At 40.3% G+C, this 19,879-nt stretch overlaps 2 protein-coding genes across 3 annotated transcripts in view; one reads left to right on the top strand and one right to left on the bottom strand.

The window, feature by feature from the left end:
• Nucleotides 1-344: 344 nt before the first annotated feature.
• Nucleotides 345-4,574, bottom strand: LOC138962033 (putative ankyrin repeat protein PA3287). 2 transcript variants are annotated; one of them, XM_070333728.1, is made up of 7 exons: nucleotides 4,419-4,574; nucleotides 3,896-4,020; nucleotides 3,294-3,428; nucleotides 2,815-2,867; nucleotides 2,089-2,147; nucleotides 1,349-1,468; nucleotides 345-505 (listed from the first exon to the last, which is right to left on the bottom strand). In XM_070333728.1, the coding sequence occupies exons 1-7, from the start codon at nucleotides 4,470-4,472 to the stop codon at nucleotides 434-436; spliced, it is 618 nt and encodes a 205-aa protein (XP_070189829.1). In that variant the 5' UTR covers nucleotides 4,473-4,574; the 3' UTR covers nucleotides 345-433. The 2 variants fall into 2 exon arrangements, with proteins under 2 accessions (XP_070189829.1, XP_070189828.1); XM_070333727.1 differs by lacking the exon at nucleotides 4,419-4,574 and having other exon boundaries at nucleotides 3,896-4,383.
• A 28-nt stretch (nucleotides 4,575-4,602) lies between these two features.
• The window catches only part of LOC138962020 (protein O-mannosyl-transferase TMTC1-like), an 89,358-nt gene continuing 74,081 nt past the window's right edge, over nucleotides 4,603-19,879 (top strand). The window contains exon 1 of the mRNA XM_070333711.1: nucleotides 4,603-5,040. Coding sequence (XP_070189812.1) covers nucleotides 4,709-5,040 — 332 coding nt within the window. The 5' untranslated portion in view covers nucleotides 4,603-4,708. The remainder of the gene's footprint in view (nucleotides 5,041-19,879) is intronic.

Raw genomic sequence — 19,879 nt, 5'->3', positions numbered from 1 at the left:
CTCCTTTTACCCTTGTTAAGTGTTTCTTGTATAGAATATAGTCAAAGTTTGTAAAGATTTTAGTCAAGCAGTATGTAAGAAATGTTAAGTCCTTTGTACTGGAAACTTGCATTATCCCAGTAAGGTCATATATTGTACTACATTGCAAGCCCCTGGAACAATTTTTTGATTAGTGCTTTTGTGAACAAGAAACAATTGACAAGTGGCTCTATCCCATCTCCCCCCTTCCCCTGTCTCGATATAACCTTCGTGGTTGAAAACGACGTTAAACACCAAATAAAGAAAAGACTGCCTGTCAAATTCTGTCAACAATGCCACAGGAAGCACTTTTGCCATGTACATGGCCTTGAAGACCATGATTAATTAAAGTGTCAATAATGTCACATGCTTGACGTGGTGGTTCGTTGTTCCACATGGACATAGCAGGTCTAGCTTAAATGCGTCTGTCCCGCAGGTCAGCGTCGTCCATTCCAGCTAAAACGTCTCCTGTTGATGCTGCCATCAACTGAAAATTTATAAATTGACAACCTGATAATTATGTATGATTGTTGCAATTTCTACAGACTTGTATGTTCAGAACGATACCTTATTCTTTACTATTCATTTTAGGCAGTGAAAGTGTTGTATTCAACAATTAAATGATACAATACATATAATGAGCATATTTAGGATCAACAAGCTATAAGCTAATAAAGGTGTTCTGAAAAGACAAACCTACAAATGATAATATTCGGGCAGTGAAAGTTATGGTGAGACGTGTTCAGATGCTGTCTGTCTTTGGAACATATTTGCAAGGGGAGATAATTTCAGGCAGTGAATGAATGAAAACTGCAGTAACAGATTAGTACCAGATTTTAATTTTTTTAAATTTTTTTTTTTTACTATATATGACTTTTAAGAATGCCTTAAAGGCATATGTACGCGCTCCCGTGTTTACAAAGTGTAGTTTGCCCATAATCGATGTCAAACGCACCATAAGACCATGTAATGACGATATGTCGCCATGCGCGGACCATATACATGCATTACAGCTTGTTTTAGAGTCTCAAAAACTTTGGATGTAAACAAAGACGCGGAGTTATTTCCCTTGCGTCAACGCTACCTCTGTTGGCAAATCTATAAATAGGACGATCCAGATCAAAATGAAAATTAACATATCTCAACATTGAAGGGGTCCTAGACCACAATATTTTGCAGGGAACTTAATTTAGCATGTCTCCAGCTGTTGGTAAAGCAATTAGCGTGTATAGTCATCGAGTACATATGGCTTTAAAAAATGCATACAAGTTTTGGTTAAATGAAACAGAATTATGATTTCAAACAAATCTATGTTGTACCATAGAATTACCTGATTTCTATCTGTAGGCTTTCTGTCATAGAGTGAATCTGAGTTGAAGATGTAGGCAGAGCCTGGCCGAGTCAAACCCAACAAATCTGTATGCTGTATGGAGGGATCATCAGGACAGACCTGGAAGTGAAAGAAATATTCAGTATGCAAGAGCATTATCACAATCATATGAAAAGATTACGTTATTTCTCAGCCGTTGACTCAATGTACGTACGTTATGAAACAAAGCCAACTACTGTACATGTACTGTGGAACCCCTCTGTTTAGACCCCCCAATTCAAGACTCCTTTTTAAGACTTGGTTTTCTCAGACTTTCTGTTCATAACCTCTGTAAACGTACCCCCATTTTAAGACTCCCTCCTGTTTAAAACCAGATTTTTGGAGTTTTAAAAGGGGGGTTCCACTGTATTTTCGTTTCACTTTCAAGTGGATCCTAGCTAGGGCGCACAACTCAGATTATCTTCACCAGCTCTGTGTAGAACAACTACAGCATTTTTCCGTCCTGCAACCTCAGGAAAATATGAACAACGGTAAGTCCTAAAGTCATTGAAAGAGTAAAATCACTATTAAGGTCAGTAAAGTCTAGTCAACTTGAACATAGAAGCTAACTGCCCTCCCTGTTTTTTGCCAACTTTTTGCTGACTTTAATCTCTCTTTACAGCTGCACAGATATGATAAGACTCCATTGTGAGACACGAAAATGCTCCATAAAGATCTACAAGTGTCTTGTTTATTGGTACCTTTTTTACAATGTCCAGTCGTATCAATTCTGCTTTTGGTGTTCGCTTACAACCAGCAGCTGAAACAGACAAAGCTCATACATATAAAAGAACTTAATGTATGTTGTGTGACATAATAAACTTGTATTAATTACATGTACCTTGTGTCACCGGGGATATACACCTGATCACATGAACAAATCAAAATGAGGCACTTTTACACTAAACCCTATATGCATAGAGAAAATTCAACTGAGAAAATGTCAGCAAACAGTCTTTCAATGAAATGTTTTACAAATTAATTTTGCTTTCCAACTACACGTATTTTTACTTATTATTTGGCTCCAAATATTTTCAAAAGTTCTGAGAGAAAAAATAACATAGAAACAGAAAAGGCTAAAACAAAATATTAACTTAACAATTACAAAGTGAAATAAAAAGAACACACACCAAAACCGAGATACAAAAAAGAAAGAAAGAAGCAAAAAACAAAGACAAACGGAAAATAGAGAAGAAAGGTAGATTTTTCATGAGAAGGGAAAGTACCTTGCTCTTTCCTCAGAAAACTCTTGGGCATGCGTACACAGTTAATGCCCTTTATTTAGATGATAATTTCAATCCCAATGTTTTGTCTGTATTATCACATAAGAAGCAGGTGTTTGTTTGTTTGTTGTTGTTGTTTTAGCTATACTAAGATGTACATATTTATATTCACAAGAGTTTTTGTTAAATCTAGTCAAAACTTACCAGCAAAGAAAGCCCATACTGCATCAATGGCAGAAGCAAAATCAATTGGTGTCCTGTGAAGAAAAAGACATTCTCTGATATGTTTGAATGTATGTAAAGCAATAAGTACATAAAGACATGACATTCCTGTTTAATACATAAACTGCTCTGTTTTCCTAGTTACCAGGCCTTAAAATATAAAAATTAATTAAACTACCCATCTTACAGAAAACGTTGTCTGAAGACACTACCATAAGAAGTAGGCTTGTTGTTGCTTTCATGTCTTTAAATTTATGTAAATTTCATGAATATGTAAACAATGTTTATTGTTTAAACCAACGCTGTCCGTTTCAGTTTCACCGGCAAAGCAGGTAACCGAAGTCTGTTTTTCTTTTTTAACAGCATATTCTTACTTATAATACCAATGCTCGTACCTTGTTATAGCACAGCTTCTTCTAATTACCAATATTAGTAGCATCAGGTAACAAATCTGCCCTCACCTTCCTTGAGAATCCTTAGCAAAGAGGTCAGGGTTGTAATCCATGAGGTACATAATGACCTTCCCATGACCTTGAAATGCTGCGCAGTGCAGTGGTGTCCACTGCGTTCCTTTGTTGCCCAGACTGATGTTAGCACTGTCCACAAACATTTGCAGAAATAAGATGTAACTGTTGCACTGTGATTAAAAAGCACTCTGAGCATGTATGTGGTGGTACCTTCTCACACGTCTTAACACTATTTGTGATGGAAACAAACATACAAACCAAATACACAGACATGAAAAACGTATAAAAAGGGTAATACAATGTACATATGTGTGTGTTCAGGTGAATGTTGGCCAAAAAAAAATCACACACACTCACACACAGGCACAGGCAAACAATTACACACACACACATACACACATACACAAACTCAAATGCAATTTCCGTAAGTGGAATTTCTCATAATTATGCTGAAACTCAATGACAAGAATAGTCAAACATGTCTAATGACCACTTTTGGGACTGAAAAAAAAAGTGGTAGCTATCAAAAGGTGGTTGCCAGCAGCAATAGGAACATCAATATTAACAGTAACATTACAAAGATTTGACCCACTGACCCATGTTCCAGGAGGACCTTGACAATGTCCGCGTAACCCCAGAAAGAAGCTATGGCCAGGGGGCTCATACCATCGTTGGATCGGGCGTTTACATCAAGTCCTTGCTTCACAAGTTGTTGCACTCCCTGATGTACACATGAAAATAAAAGATGTGGATAATTACAGTAAACAAACACAGAGCCAGATAGACAGACAGACAACCACAGACACACATACACCGTGACGCTTGTCAAGAAAGTCATTTGTTACCCTCTCTCTCTCTCTCTCTTTTTCTCTCTCTCCCCCTCCCTTTCACACACATCCACACGTGCACGCGCGCACACACACGCACACACACATCATCAGTCAGTGTACACACACACACACGCTCTCTCTCTCTCTCGCCCTGGTAAGTTGACGACTCCTCACAGAAGTACAAATCTACCCTCTCGAAGGTACCAAATCATCAGAACCCCCTCTCCCATTACACCAAAAAGTCTTCACCACAAAAACAGCAAGAATTCACGCAAATTGTATACGTTACCACGAGATCGCCGCTTGCAGCGGCTGTAGCAACCGCAGACATGGGAGCCGCCATGTTGCTTTCACGAAGCGAGTGATGACGGAAACACCCGAAAGCTACGTCGGGTTGTGTTGTCGTCCAGCCATGTGCTCGAAATGCTCGTCTGCTACAAGTGGCAGTTTCAAACGAGCGCTCGCCGAGTGCACAATGCCGAGCAGCGTTTTGGAAATAACTTACAACTTCCAGCGGTTGGATCTTGGTTTACGGATTATGACAGAGTGCATGTGTAACACAACGGAGAGTCTTTATCCATGAAAATGAGCACCTTTTCTTCCAAACATGTGTGTGGTGGAAAAAGTCGTCTGCTACGCAGCGCCGGGGGAAGAAAAAGTAACCCGAGCAGCCTTCAACAAGAGTTTATTGTGTTGGTATACATTCTACCTACTGTGGCAGCAATCTTGTGCTACATCAATGGTTTGGACGGAGATTTTGTCCACGATGATAGGTATGCGATCAGAGACAACCCCGATGCCACAGGCAAAGCGCCGTTAAAAGGACTTTTCTGGAACGACTTTTGGGGCAAACCAATGTGTGATAACACAAGTCACAAAAGTTACAGACCCCTTACCGTGCTTACTTTCAGGTGAGATCGGAGTTTATTTTTCACTGTGATAATGTTTTATTTTTGTTCGATTTTGTTTTCACTGTTTTAGATCAATCGTGAAACATTGTTCAACCGTGATGATCAATATATATAGTTGTATTTTCATTCCATTATTTCTTTTGTTAACGATCCGTGCAGTTTGTCGTTTGTCTGGTAGTCTTCGTTGTCTTCGCTTTTTTGTTTTTGCTTTTTTTGTGTGCCGTTTTCTGTCCGTTGATTTTTTTTTTATCCCACTAGCGGATGCCCCCACCCCTCTTTCCTACACTGACTCAGTTTCCTCTCCAGCTAACACTACTGATCTTGAGATGTTATATATTGGATGTCCATATCCGAAACGTGATGTTTTTCCCATTACACTTTTTCATTTGTTTCTTCGTTTTCATTGTTTGTTAGATGTTTGCTTTTTAAACAAAATTCTGCCCATATCAGTGTAACTGCCAATGCGGCCGGTCTGTGTAAGGCCTAAGCTATTCATGCGTTAACTTTGTAATTTCTGCCTCCCCACACTTCGCGGCTAAGCTTAAAGGCACACTCATTCTCGTGAAAACATTTTGGCTCACCATCTCAGATGGCCTGACTTTTACATGGGAAAAGACCATCCCCTCCACTTGGTAAAATGCCCAAAACGAACATCCTGGGGGTGCTCTCTGTGGCACAGTTTAGATTTTTTGTTATAAACTTGATTTAATTCTTAAAAAAAAGCCGCTATAGTAACTCATACAAAATATGTTTCTACTGTGCACAGAGAGCACCGAGGTTGTTAATTTTTGATATCTGACGAGGTGGGGGTGGTCTTAATTCGGCTCACCATCTCAGATCATGTCAGGCTTTAACATGGGATAATTTATTTTATTTTTTATTTTTTTTATTTACGAGGATTTATATCGCGCACGTATCTCACCACACAAGGCGACTCAAGGCGCATGTTACCTATTAATGCCGTGTGAGAAGGAATTTTTTTTACACAATATATCACGCATTCATAGATCGACTGCCTTTAGGCGCTGCATCCACCTTTCACGGCCTATTATTCCAGGTCACACGGGTATTTTGGTGGACATTTTTATCTACGCCTATACAATTTTGCCAGGAAAGACTCTTTTGTCAATCGTGGGATCTTTAACGTGCATACCCCAATGTAGTGTACACGAAGGGACCTCGGTTAATCGTCTCATCCGAAAGACTAGCACTTGAACCCACCACCTAGGTTAGGAAAGGGGGGATAAAATTTCTAACCCAGGGTCGAACTCGCAACCTCTCGCTTCCGAGCGCAAGTGCGTTACCACTCGGCCACCCAGACCCAGATAAGAACATCATCGAGTCTTTCCACTTTGACACATACCAAAAAATCTACAGCTTGGCTGCTGTCTGTGCAGACTGAGTGGGGTGGCTGGCTTATTTCGTAGCCGACACCGATAAGATCAATCTGCGAAATGAATTCAACACACAATTCCCTTGAGGCAAGTGATCGAGCAGCCAGACTTTTAATGTTGTGTGTGTGAGTCGAAGTGGAATGATGCTCTTATTATATAAATCAGTCATTCTTTGTTAATGGTGACACTACTGATGTGGGAATTGCAGCTAAAAATCAAAAGCGTGCAGTCTTATTTGTAGCTTGGCTTTTAATTTTTATCTTTTTTCTAAAGAGCAAACTGTGCATAATACAGTGCAAAAGAGAAGAAGAAGAAGAAGAAGAAGAAGAAGAAGAAGGAGGCAGTAACTTGCCGAAATATTGATTATAGATATAAACGTCCCTAACCTGGTTACTCTGGTGTGTTTTCTTTTTATCTAAAAGTACAAAAGAGAGTAAGTCAGTACCTCTATCTGCTTTCAGTGAAGATACAGGGCTTTATTTTTTCACACATTTTGAAGTGCAACTGTATTGAGCGCTGATCGAACTGTTTCACAGAGTAAATTGCTGATCATGGCCTGTATTTTTGTTGTTGGTTTGTTTTGTTTTGATTAGCATGACTATTTATTGCCACAGCTGTGTCCGTACAACTCTGTTTGCTTGAGCGGCCGTCGAGGACCGAGGAATTGTTGATGTGAACCGAAGCGACAACGATGTGTGCAGTTGTGACAGATTAGTGACGATCGTTTGTGTCAACACTCACACCGGTGACACTGTGACGGTTCCCCTACGCTTTGTGTTCGGTGCCCTGACCCTTTGTGTTCGGTTCCCACTCGGTTCCCACACGCCAAAATTCGCGGACAAAACATCCATTTATGGTAGTATTACGCAATGTTGCTCTCTGAGAATGGTCTTGTTAGATCTGTGAGTGTTTACACTACATGCCTAGGTGCTGTTGGATTAAAGGTTTTTGATATTTTAGCCGTTATTAGGTAGAATGCCTTCCACTTTACTGCAAAACTGCATAATTCGTAGCATCGGCAAGAAATATCCTACCAAAAAATGCCTGCTTGGAACTGTCCGTGGTCCAGCAAAAAGTTCAACATGTCTGTAGCAGACAGCCCAAGTTTCAAGATTGTAGGGCCATCCAAACAGCCGTAATAATAAAAACAACAAAAGTAGCCAGTGAAATTGGCTGTGTTCGGTCCCCCCACACTTTTGTGACGTAGGCGTGACGGTTCCCATAATTCATTGTGTCGGTCCCCACTTTCTGTGTCGGACCCCACTTTCGACCTAATTTCTCTGTGACGGACCCCACAACCAGCCTATTTTGTGTCGGTCCCCACACCTTCTTGGATTTATGACTTGCCGGTTACTTGTATCATTGTATTCATTGAATCTAATTGTCTCGGAGTTATTTTTCAGCAAAAACCGGCAAGGCAGCACCTTTTGTGATACCAAGTAAGTCAGATGACATCAGTATGTGTGTGTGTGTGTGTGTGTGTGTGAGAGAGAGAGAGAGAGAGAGAGAGAGAGAGAGAGAGAGAGAGAGAGTGAGAGAGAGAGAGAGAGAGATTGACACCTTTCCAGATCACTCCGGTTATGCGACACTACCGCGAGCGTCACTACCGCGAGTACGACACTACCGCGTGTAACACTACCGCGTGTCACACTACCGCGAGTACGACACTACCGCGAGTATAACACTGCCGCGTGTCACACTACCGCGCGTACCACAACCGCGAGTACCATAACCGTAGAGAGAACGCATGCAAACTTACTTCTTGTGAGTTTGTGTTCTAACTTTGATTGGAAGCAACCCATTCTATATGTATTCTGATAGTGTGTTCTGATCGTTTTGAGTTCTTGGTTAGCATGACAAACATTGAATTAGTGTTCAGAAAACAGACCAGGCCTTTTTGTTTTATATTTCAAGGAAACATTTCAACCTTTGCCTTCAGCCATGGAAGTCATAAAATGACACGCGGTAATGTTATACTCGCGGTAGTGTGACACGCAGTAGTGTTATACTCGCGGTAGTGTCGTACTCGCGGTAGTGTCGTACTCGCGGTAAGTTCTGTTTCCGTACCCGCGACAGCGGGAGCGACAAAAGAAAACGCGCGCAAACGCGTGACGTGTTTCCGTACTTGCGTTTTAAACATGCGGTAAAATCTGTAAACTCCCGCATTGCCGCGCGACAACGCGAAAAAATCGCTCCAGGACCCTTTCAAAAAAATCGCGTCGCTTGCCGCTTGTCGCGCCGCTAACGCGTCGCGCGTGTGGAAACACTCCTGGTCATTTTCTATGTGCTTGATTTTCGTCGCGCCGCTGGAAAAACGCTGTCGCGGGTACGGAAACACAACTCTCTCTCTCTCTCTCTCTCTCTCTCTCTCTCTCTCTCTCTCTCTCTCTCTCTCTCTCTCTCACACACACACACACACACACACACACATACTGATGTCATCTGACTTACTTGGTATCACAAAAGGTGCTGCCTTGCCGGTTTTTGCTGAAAAATAACTCCGAGACAATTAGATTCAATGAATACAATGATACAAGTAACCGGCAAGTCATAAATCCAAGAAGGTGTGGGGACCGACACAAAATAGGCTGGTTGTGGGGTCCGTCACAGAGAAATTAGGTCGAAAGTGGGGTCCGACACAGAAAGTGGGGACCGACACAATGAATTATGGGAACCGTCACGCCTACGTCACAAAAGTGTGGGGGGACCGAACACAGCCAATTTCACTGACTACTTTTGTTGTTTTTATTATTACGGCTGTTTGGATGGCCCTACAATCTTGAAACTTGGGCTGTCTGCTACAGACATGTTGAACTTTTTGCTGGACCACGGACAGTTCCAAGCAGGCATTTTTTGGTAGGATATTTCTTGCCGATGCTACGAATTATGCAGTTTTGCAGTAAAGTGGAAGGCATTCTACCTAATAACGGCTAAAATATCAAAAACCTTCAATCCAACAGCACCTAGGCATGTAGTGTAAACACTCACAGATCTAACAAGACCATTTTCAGAGAGCAACATTGCGTAATACTACCATAAATGGATGTTTTGTCCGCGAATTTTGGCGTGTGGGAACCGAGTGGGAACCGAACACAAAGGGTCAGGGCACCGAACACAAAGCGTAGGGGAACCGTCACAGTGTCACCGGTGTGACACTGGTCGTACAGACCGCCGCCACCCACAATGTCTGTCTGTCCCGCTGTCTTCGTGGCCGGATGGGCCACAGCTGACCATTGTTCGTGAGATTAGTGTTTCGTGTCGTTCCGGTCGTGACAATAAGATAAAGCGTTTAAGATATAGATCTATACTGAGATTATCGAGTTGTAGGTTTGTCACCCACTGATAGCCGCGGGTCAGTTCGGGTAATTACATGCAGTTTTGGTTAATTTAGCCGTTTAGTGTTGTTTGACACATTCACATTACACTGACCAAATATCTAGCCGTACCTCAAACCAAGGAACAGTATTGCGGCCTCATCACGATCAGTAACGTTCTTAATGACCTGTGTCATTTGAAGACCAACCGATTTACATGGGTTCAAATCAGGGTTTTTTTCCAGGGAAAATGAGTGTCAGTCTGTACAGAGTCAAAACAAAGAAGGGAGCGCCCAGTGAAATAAATGTACGCAGGCACAGACAGATGGGCAATGATAATGAATAGACCAACCGACGGACCGACAGAGACAGAGAATATGTATAAGTTAATAAACCTAAAACTTGATATGATTAATAGACAACTCTCAGTATTGTTCAGACTAATAGTCATTTGATGTCTAATGGATGCAACGCGACACTATTGTTTTTCGTCTTAAGAGGCACGTGGCGCATATTCATTGGACATCAGTAACGGTATTTCATTGTACCACCGCCAATATTTATCTTTGTGTCAATATACTGCAAAAGTCGGCAAACAGCAAAACTATCTGAGAACGATAGCAAAGAGCGTTAAAATGACTCTTTGCGGAGATTAAACTGAAACTAATTATTTGTCGTACTCACACGAACAACGTGAAAACGGGTCGTTATAGCCTAGCATCGACCGAAAAGTATAGAGTATCAGCACGCCTCCGTGTTTGTTTTTACAGAAACAAACTTGAGTTACGCTCGGAAATATGTACGGTTTTGCTGCAGCTGTATATAGTGTAGAATTTCCTTCTCTTCATTTCCTGCGACAACACGCCATGCCGTGGCTGTTGGTTTATTTAGTCATTTGCATATCCACACTTATTAATTATATGCATTGCTTGTTGTGTGGTACGGTCCCATGTGTTTCTGTTGTCACGTGCAACCATATGTTTCCTAAATAAAAATATGTTTAAACCAATCTTTGGTCTTCAGTCACTCACGCGTACTTTCTTGATATGACGCATTTTTCTGACCGCTCTGTGGCTGGTCGACCGTCTGCTAGCTCCGACATGTAGGAGGTCTCCGGACAGAACAGTATTTGTGTAGCTGGGACTATTGGACCTGTACACTATGATCTTTTCAATTCAGGTCAAACTGACCTATTCTCACGTCCTCTGAGTCTTGGAACAACACTGTTATTGAGGTTCTTATTCTATCAATAACTTGATTCACCTTTGTTATATTTTATTTAAATTTAGTTTTCAAAACCGTCTGCTTCTTTTAGGATATTTATGACACATTCCGACTGCCATACAACTCATTGGCGGTTTTTTTGTTTACGTTCTGCACTGGCTTTATCGTGTGTTTTCTGCTTGCGCGTGTAACGATCATGCAAGATACTTATGCATGTACATGATTAGCTGCAGATCCTAGGATCATTGTACTTTTTTCTTCAGTTTTAGTAATTTAAAAAAAAAAGTTTTTTGCATAAAATAAAAGCAAACTGACTTACAGCAACATTTTAACAGGATAAAAGATAATTATACACATATTTAACAGCAGGTCGTGGGACCATTTTATTGAATTATGTATTTTCAGACATCTTTATTAGCCAGTTTGGCGTAGCTTTTTTTTTTTTTTTTTTGGGGGGGGGGGGGGGGGAGGGGGGAGCAGGAAACAAGATAATCATGTATGATTAGCCGCAAGTCGTAGGATCAAAACATTGTACCTTTCATCTTCAGGTTTTTGTGGGGTTTTGCTTTATAGGTTAGCGTCTTTTTCTGCCGGTGTGACGTTTTCATCTTTCGCCGTGTTGATATTTCGCTTCTCGGCCTCGTTGATCTAGTATAAACTCTTCACTGAACAAAAAAACACCCTTCGATAGTACTGATGAGCGACCTTGTGTACCTTACATTCATGGGGCCAAATTTGGGCAACCAATTTGTTTTATTTAACTTAAAAATTTGATTCATCCTAAAATGTTTTCCTTCTTACTCAAGGGACGTAACCACTCAGTACACGTTTTCGAAGAATTCGATTTTGGGGGTGAAATCTATTAAATTTTACCACCAATTTTCTTCACATGCAAGAAACTGACATGCTTTTCGTCCATAAATAATTTTACCAGGAAACAACATTTCAATCTTGAGTATATGTCGAGGGCGAAATATGTACACAGGCGAAAGATGAAATCGTGACACCGGATAAAAGTTAGCTATTACTGCAACGTTCATACAGGATGAATGATATTGATATGGGATCAGCCGCAGGTCCCGTTTAACTAAACTCCCGCCAGCTTACAGGAAATTGCTGATTTCACGAAATTGGCCGCTGATTCCGCGAACGATTTCAAATTGGGCAAGTCACGTTTAGAAGCCCATAACGTATATTCGGCAAATCGTCGATGCCGGGCAGCGAATTGCCAATTTCGCGAATTTGGCAATTTATTGAATTCGTCGCAACATGTACACACCTTAGAGTGATCTCGCTAAACTTGCAGCACCGCAAAATTCAACGTGAACGAGTACCAAACTTTATTATCCGCGAAACCTTCTTTTAGATTCGCACCGTCCATGAACATACCAACAACAAAAAACAACAACAACAACAGCAACAACAAAAAAGCATTAAAATATCACGCAACACACAGGAACAACATTTCGAACGATCACTATATGGGTCCAGACAATTACAATAAAGTGGCACAGAATCCTCGAGTACACTTGATAAAGCAAACTCTGTTTCCACTTGTAGTGATGGATTTTCTGGCAGAGTCAATCTGGGACAAATTGGAAAACGGGCCACATTTCCTTATGAATAGACTTCCAAATAGGACATTTCCATAACCAAACGTCGACTAACAATAGAGTCCTCATATGGGAATAGTATTTGTTCCTATAGTGGACGTCGGACGGTGGTGATATGCTGTCAGTCAAAGGAAACGGTAACTGTAATAGATTCCATTGAGTGGAGGGGTTTGAGTTCCGATAGTTCCGACGGAAAGCCATTGCGGGAATAAGAGCTTGTTATATGCTTGAGGTTGTTATTATACACCTGGGAAATAATGTGCGAAGTATCTGTCGATTTGCATGCGACATTGTTCAAGGGTTTCCCTCCACACCGCAATCATCCACAGGTTTGTTGAGAGGGAGAGTTTAGCTTCAACAGAGACTTAAATGTCTGTACGACATCTGTTGCCTTCACACACACACACACACACACACACACACACACACACACACACACACACACACACACACACACACACACACACACACACACACACACACACACACACACACACACACACACACACACAGAGCAACGCATCCAAATATTAATATAGTAAGCTGCTACAGTGGAACCCCCCTTTTAAGACCTCCAAAAATCTCACAAAATCAGGTCTTAGAAAGGAGGGAGTCTTAAAACTGATGGGGGTAGGCCTACATTCACAGAGGTTATGAATAGAAAGGGAGGATGTCTTACATTGGGGTATCCTGAAAGGGGAGTTACGCTTTACCCCTCTCATATGGCTAAAGATGTGTGGATAAAATCGATCCCCTTCAATATATTGAATGAAACGCGTCGAAGTACAATTTGCCAAAGAGGAACCCCATCATGCAACAAGTGTTTTTCATCAGCAAAGCTAGACTTGCTTTTTATTTAGAATGACGTTATGGACTCTCTCAGCATTGAAAAGTCAAAAGTACATGAACCCTATCTTTAAATGGTGTGTGTGTGTGTGTGTGTGTGTGTGTGTGTTTGTGTGTGTGTGTGTGTGTGTGTGTGTGTGTGTGTGTTTGTGTGTGTGTGTGTGTGTGTGTGTGAAGGCAACATATGTCGTACAGACATTTAAGTCTCAGTCAGTATATTCATAGTCCAATGCTTTGTCTGATAGCATTTTAATTCCTGGTGTGCAACGCAGAAGAGAGCATTAATTTTGACACTCAGCTGACTTCCTGGTGAAATATCGTACGTTCCTATAAGCTATACACACATTCCCCCCTACACAATTTTTCAAACTTTTTTCTTCTTGTCCGACTGCTTTATTTCTGACACGCTTCATTACAGGTGAAAGGGGTAGGCGGGAGGTAAGAAACGCGAACAAGTGTGCGCAATGAATGAGATTTCGCCGCAGGAGGGCAAGGAATTGTGTGCAGGCTTAGCAGCGTTTGATAAGAATTACAGTTCGTTTTTATATAGGACACGTTTGAATAGTCAGGCAAATAAACACACGCGCTGTGCGCGAGAATGAGAAAAAATAACATTTTTAGAAAAGTGTTTGTTGGTTCAGACTGTACTACTCACAGACAAACAGACAGACAGACAGACAGACAGACAGACAAGAGAATGACAGGAAGAGAGATACCAGGCGTATATCTTTGTTCTTAATTTGTATTCCTTCTTTCTTTCTTCTTGTTCTTTTCATGACTGCGATTTGATAGTCACATGTAATAATAATGAGGATATAATTATATGGCGCAAATCCTGATACAATTCTTAGCACCTTTGTATGACAGTGAATCCTTTTGTCGATCGTTCGTGTGTTACATTATTTAAACATGTATATCACGATAAAAATACAGCTGAGCGTTCATGATGATGTCATTCAATGATATCGCTTACTCTTTCATCTCATTATCATCACAGACAATACGATCACCACACGTAAGCAGCTAGATTAACATCACAGGCATGAGGATAATACAGCTAAATGACCGACGTTTTCTTGTTTATTTCGCTAATACTAAAGAATGATTTCTCGCCAATAAATATTTTATTTATCATACTTATGTAGGCTTATAGGGATGTTGTATAGTGTCGACAGTCGGCTAACGTTTAAACGCATTTAAAATCGCCAAAAACTTTGTCGTCATTTCGACAGATCTGCAGAACTTATTTTACGGTGGAGTAAGAGTGATGCCAAGGTGTGCCTTACATTTCCGAAAATGGCCATTATTTTTATGGCCATTTCTCCACATTTGACTTCAAAAATAAACCCTATCAATATCCTGCTTTTGTTCTGTATTTCAGTAAACAATGCATGGTTTGTGTGGAGTTTGTCATAAATACGTACCCCTTTTTTACGTTTAGTAAGCATTATGGCTAAAGGTTTTAGACGAGGGTCGTGGTCTTTGTAATATTATGTGTGTGTGTGTGCGTGTGTGTGTATGTGTAGAGCGTTTCCGAGAAAACTACTGGACCGAAGTTTATGAAACTTCACATGCGATAACCTGGGTATGATATCCTCAGAATGAGTTTTCCTTTCTTCGATAAATGTATTTGATGACGTCATATCCGGCTTTTTGTGAACGTTGAGGCGGCACTGTCACACCCTCAGTTTTTCGATCAATTAGCTTGACATTTTGGTTAAGTAATCTTCGTTGAAGCTCCGACTTTGGTATTGCATTTCATGATCAGCGTGGCGGCTTAAACATTAATTGATGAGTTTGGTCATTACAAATCTGAACATTGCAATCAAAGTTAAAGTTTTAGCAATCGATCAAAAAACCATCTCATCTTATTTGTTACTATTTCCTGATTCAAAAAACATGTAAATATATTATATTTGGATAAAAAAACAAGCTCAGAAAAATTAAAACTATGACAATCCTAAATAAAATTCAGATGTCAGAAATCGATTTAAAAACAATTTCATCTTCTTCTTTGACAGTTCCTGATTCCAAAAACATATATATTTATATATATAGATATAACAAAATCAAGGAAAAGAAAAGCCAAACAAAGAATGTCAAGTGGCAGCCCAAATTTTCGACCTGTTGCCAGGCCTTCCTCAGGGGCGTGTAATTCTGCGAGACGCCAATTCATGCATCAATTACTAAGCAACACAATACCATGGTTATTTCAGTTACGAATCACAAAGCAAATATTTCAAAGATAAAATTTACATTCAAGCTTAGATCTACTTTTGTTTTGATTACATGTAATCAAAACAAATGTACACGTGCGAATTCCAAAGTTATTACGTCAAAGGTATACGTATCTTGTAGTGACGTATTCGTCGCTGGTATATTATAAGATGTTTGGTGGCTTGTTGACAGACCAGCTTTTTTGTTGGTCCAAGGGGACCACAATCGTCTTTTGTTTCATCTTTATCGACCAAGGCCGATAAAAAACCACTCGTGTTGTAACCTCTCTCTCTATATATATATGTTACAGTTAATCTGTGAAACCAGGGAATACATGTATTAACTAAACTATTTTAGGTAATACATGTATATGAATTAACTGTTTTTTCCGTCAGTTAATTCATGTATTACGTACCTAGCTAATACACGTATTCTCTGGTTTCACAGATTAACTGTAACATATATATGTTATGTTTGGATGACAACCAAGCTCAGAAAGTTAAAAAGAATAGAGCTCGCTTTCCTGCTAAGCGCAAACGCTATTGCGCTATAGTGGCTTGCCAATTTCCCTGCCTTTCCATCGTGCGGGGGACTGACGATGCCATTCTCTCTTGGTAAGAGAAAAAAATGCAGTGCGGTCAGTTTTATTCTGTGAATTTGACAGATTGACTAAATGTAGTAATTTCGCCATCGCGACTTGTCTTTGTCTAAGAACGCCAGAAATCATCCCCACCAGATTCGTGAAAATGTGTAAGCTTAAGTGCAATTAAAAATGTATCAATGAGAAGTGACCGAATAAAATTGAATTTTTTTTTTGTTTCACCTAACTCGGTCTTGCTAATTATTGGTGGATTGCATTTTTTCTCTCTCAAAGTTAAGCAATAGTTTAACACACTGGCTATACTTACTGCTCCTTGCCCTGTGCCTGTGATCAGAAATAAGGTTAATAACTCTTGCTTATTAGATCAAAGATAGTAAGTACAACGTTTTTGGGAATTAACATGACACACATTCACATTACTGTTGATTAAAGTTTAATTGAACGTCTTTTTTCTTTTTCCCCGTTGTGGAATATATGCTTACTTGTGGGAATTCGACCGATTAATTCAGGTGTTTATGTACGAAAGATGTAGTTTTGGCGTTACTCCTGATTCAGAGTCTTCACTATTTTCTTTGCTAAAATAACATTTACGATACCCCCTTTGAGATTGCAGATTCACGTATTGATATTCTGAGCTTGTTTCTGTATCCTTCTTTAGAAAAGAATTGTTGTGTCCAAAATGACGTTGAGCTTTTACCATCCTTTCCCCAAGATCCTTCTTGCGAGATCTCATTAGAAAGGGGAACTAGAATCGTAAGCAACGGCAGTACGTAAGGTCGATTTTTCTCTCCAAAATGTAACATCTCCTACCACACAGGAATGCCCAATAGTGAAAAATAGTTGGCACTCAAGGGGTTAATGCCATTCAACCAAATCAACAAAAACTATACATATCTTAAACGGGTAATTCATTATCCATGATATTGCCTTTCTTCTTCTTGTCGATCGCGTTTTACACTCGGAAAGAGTCGGATTCCAGCTCTGGAGATGAAGCTGGTGGTCTTCTGTAGAGCCTCCACGGGTCCGTACAGTACTACAGGCTTTCTTGGAGGGGCGTCGGCCTGGGCCAAGTCTCACTCCTCAGGGACTGGAGGCTCTTGCAATCCTGTAGGATGTGGGCTGTATCTTGTTCTGCCTGTTCACATAATGTGTCTTTCCAGTCATTTTGTCAAGCTCACCCTGCACCAACTGATCACAATAAGACAATTTCAGGGACAGAAATTAACACGTTCGGCCAAACAGTTTATCTCAATCCGTGACTTTTGACAACCGACAAGGGTGTGTATACAGATAGCAGGCGTGCTGAGAGAATCCTGATCGCTTTATACTCGAGTGTCCACGTCACGCAAACAAACAGATGTGACGGTTGACACCGGTGTTTGCGATAAGTGCTGTAACATCTACACCCCCTTGACCTGAAAGGATCACACCCTTTCACACCCTTTCACATTTGAATAACACTATCCAAAATGACGCTGCTGCTGTTGATCCTGCTTTTATTCCTGGATATCATATTTGTGTCACCACATTAAAACAAACAGGCAAACAATGTCAAAGTTTGATTTCTTATACATACTTGTTTAGCTAAACTGATGTTTCTTAGAATACTGAGTTTCTGCACCTCACGAGAAAGCCTTTTGTCGTTTGCTGAAGATATGTGCGGGAACACTTTATTTTCTTATTCTTGTTAAGCTAGACAAGACGTGGATTTGAGTTTTATATATATATGCATGGTGCGTATTGTCTGATCGATTGGATATTGCAGCACCGATCTTATTCTCTGTCTGTGTCTCTCCCTGTCTTTCTGTGTGTGTGTGTGTGTGTGTGTGTGTGTGTGTGTGTGTGTCTGTCTGTCTCTCTGTCTGTCTGTCTGTCTGTCTGTCTGTCTGTCTATGTCTGTCTGTCTGTCTGTCTGTATGCATGTCAGTCTGTCTCTCTCTCTATTTCTCTCTAACTCTCTCTCTCTCTTTATCTCTCGCTCACTCTCTCTCTCTCTCTCTCTCTCTTTCTCTCTCTCTCTCTCTCTCTCACTCCCTGAGAAACGATTTGCAAACATGGGAGAATGTTTACATTGGGAACAGCGTGTTGACGTATATGAACGTTACTTCTTGAAAGATTGAGTTTATTCCGATGAACTAGTTCTGACATAAGGTTTCACGCAACTGTTTTGTCTTGTCAGTGAATCCATACGAACGAATGTCGTAATTAGAATTTGAGTTACTAATCAACCATCGCGCAACTTCCCGACAAATGTGCAAACAAAGTGGTGACATATGTGTCATTCATTTGAATACATATAGTTTATTGATTCTTGGCCGTGCGTAAGGTGGTAAATGAATTAGATATATCGATTTGTGGTTTTGTTGATTGATTATGGGCAAGGATAACTGTACCCATACAGCAAACTATTGCAAAGCTGTGTCACAACATGTTCTATTATTTTTCCATCCTACACGGATAGATATGATAACATGTCAAAATCGACTGCATTAGTTGGTAAAGTAACAGTACTGCCGCAGAATATTCTTGCAAGAATATATTGAATCCTTAAAGCAGATGTTTCGAGCATTAAACCATTTGCGCAATTTTGTTAGGATCAACATTTGTGATGTAAAATGCTGACATTGCACAAAATGCCTGCGTTCCCGAATGACTGTGTAAATATAGTTACGGTTTAATTTCTTGAATTTGCCACATTACATCAGAACAGAAAACCTCGACACGAATCAGTATTTTGATACCATTGTATTTGTTACCAGGGGCGGATTAGGGGGGTGGTTTCAGGGGTTCCGGAACCCCCCCACCCTCCTCGGCTGTAAACAATTTTAAAAAAAATTAAAATTCTGTCTGTGAATTTTGTTCTTGTTTCTGGCTGTAAAGCCGGGGGAATAGGTAATTGTTTACTCAGTATCATTTTTGTACAGTTTTAACTGCCAATCCTATGCGACATGTCTTCCTTCTAACCATACTATATGATCAGTGTCGGGAGCAGATATCAGTGAAGATAAATTGCCATTTTTTAATACTAACTTTAAAAGAAATAATGAGTGGCTGCTGACACCAGTTGATCATGTTTAAAATCAAGGATAAGCCACAAATTGTTTATAAAATAGCTAAAATTCTTCAGCTCCCAACGGGACGTTGTCCCTGGATCCCAGGTTGTAACCCCCCCCCCCCCCCCCCTTCGGGCTTAACTGCTCTGCCCCTGGTTGCCAAACTCTGGATAGCTACGTATGGGACCTCAGCCTCTGTTACCGAAGTAAAGACTTGCATTTAAGTGTAAGGAAACTTCACGGCGTATGGCATTACCAGTAATTTCGTTGAATAAGAATAAATCGTTCTCTTATAGTGTGTAAGAACGCAGAGGAACGTTTTGCGAAGAATGTACTTCTTTACCCTTTCTCAAATCAAAATGTTTCCCTTTAAATTAAATGAATGAAAGACTATAGCATTCTTACATTTTTGAATAACGTCCTTGTCTGATGAGTGCATAATAATGGTAAAGGCACTCCTCAGCACTCACGTAGTACGATTTCTTTTTTTAGTCAGTGAACTTGTGAGATTCTCGAAAGTTCTAAAATCTGTCAGTCTGTTAAAATCTGAAAACCGATGGATTAAAAACAGACTGCT

This window comes from Littorina saxatilis, linkage group LG3 (genome assembly GCF_037325665.1).
Source record: "Littorina saxatilis isolate snail1 linkage group LG3, US_GU_Lsax_2.0, whole genome shotgun sequence".
In the NCBI taxonomy this organism is placed as follows: domain Eukaryota; kingdom Metazoa; phylum Mollusca; class Gastropoda; order Littorinimorpha; family Littorinidae; genus Littorina; species Littorina saxatilis.
This window is presented reverse-complemented; position numbering and strand designations above follow the sequence as displayed.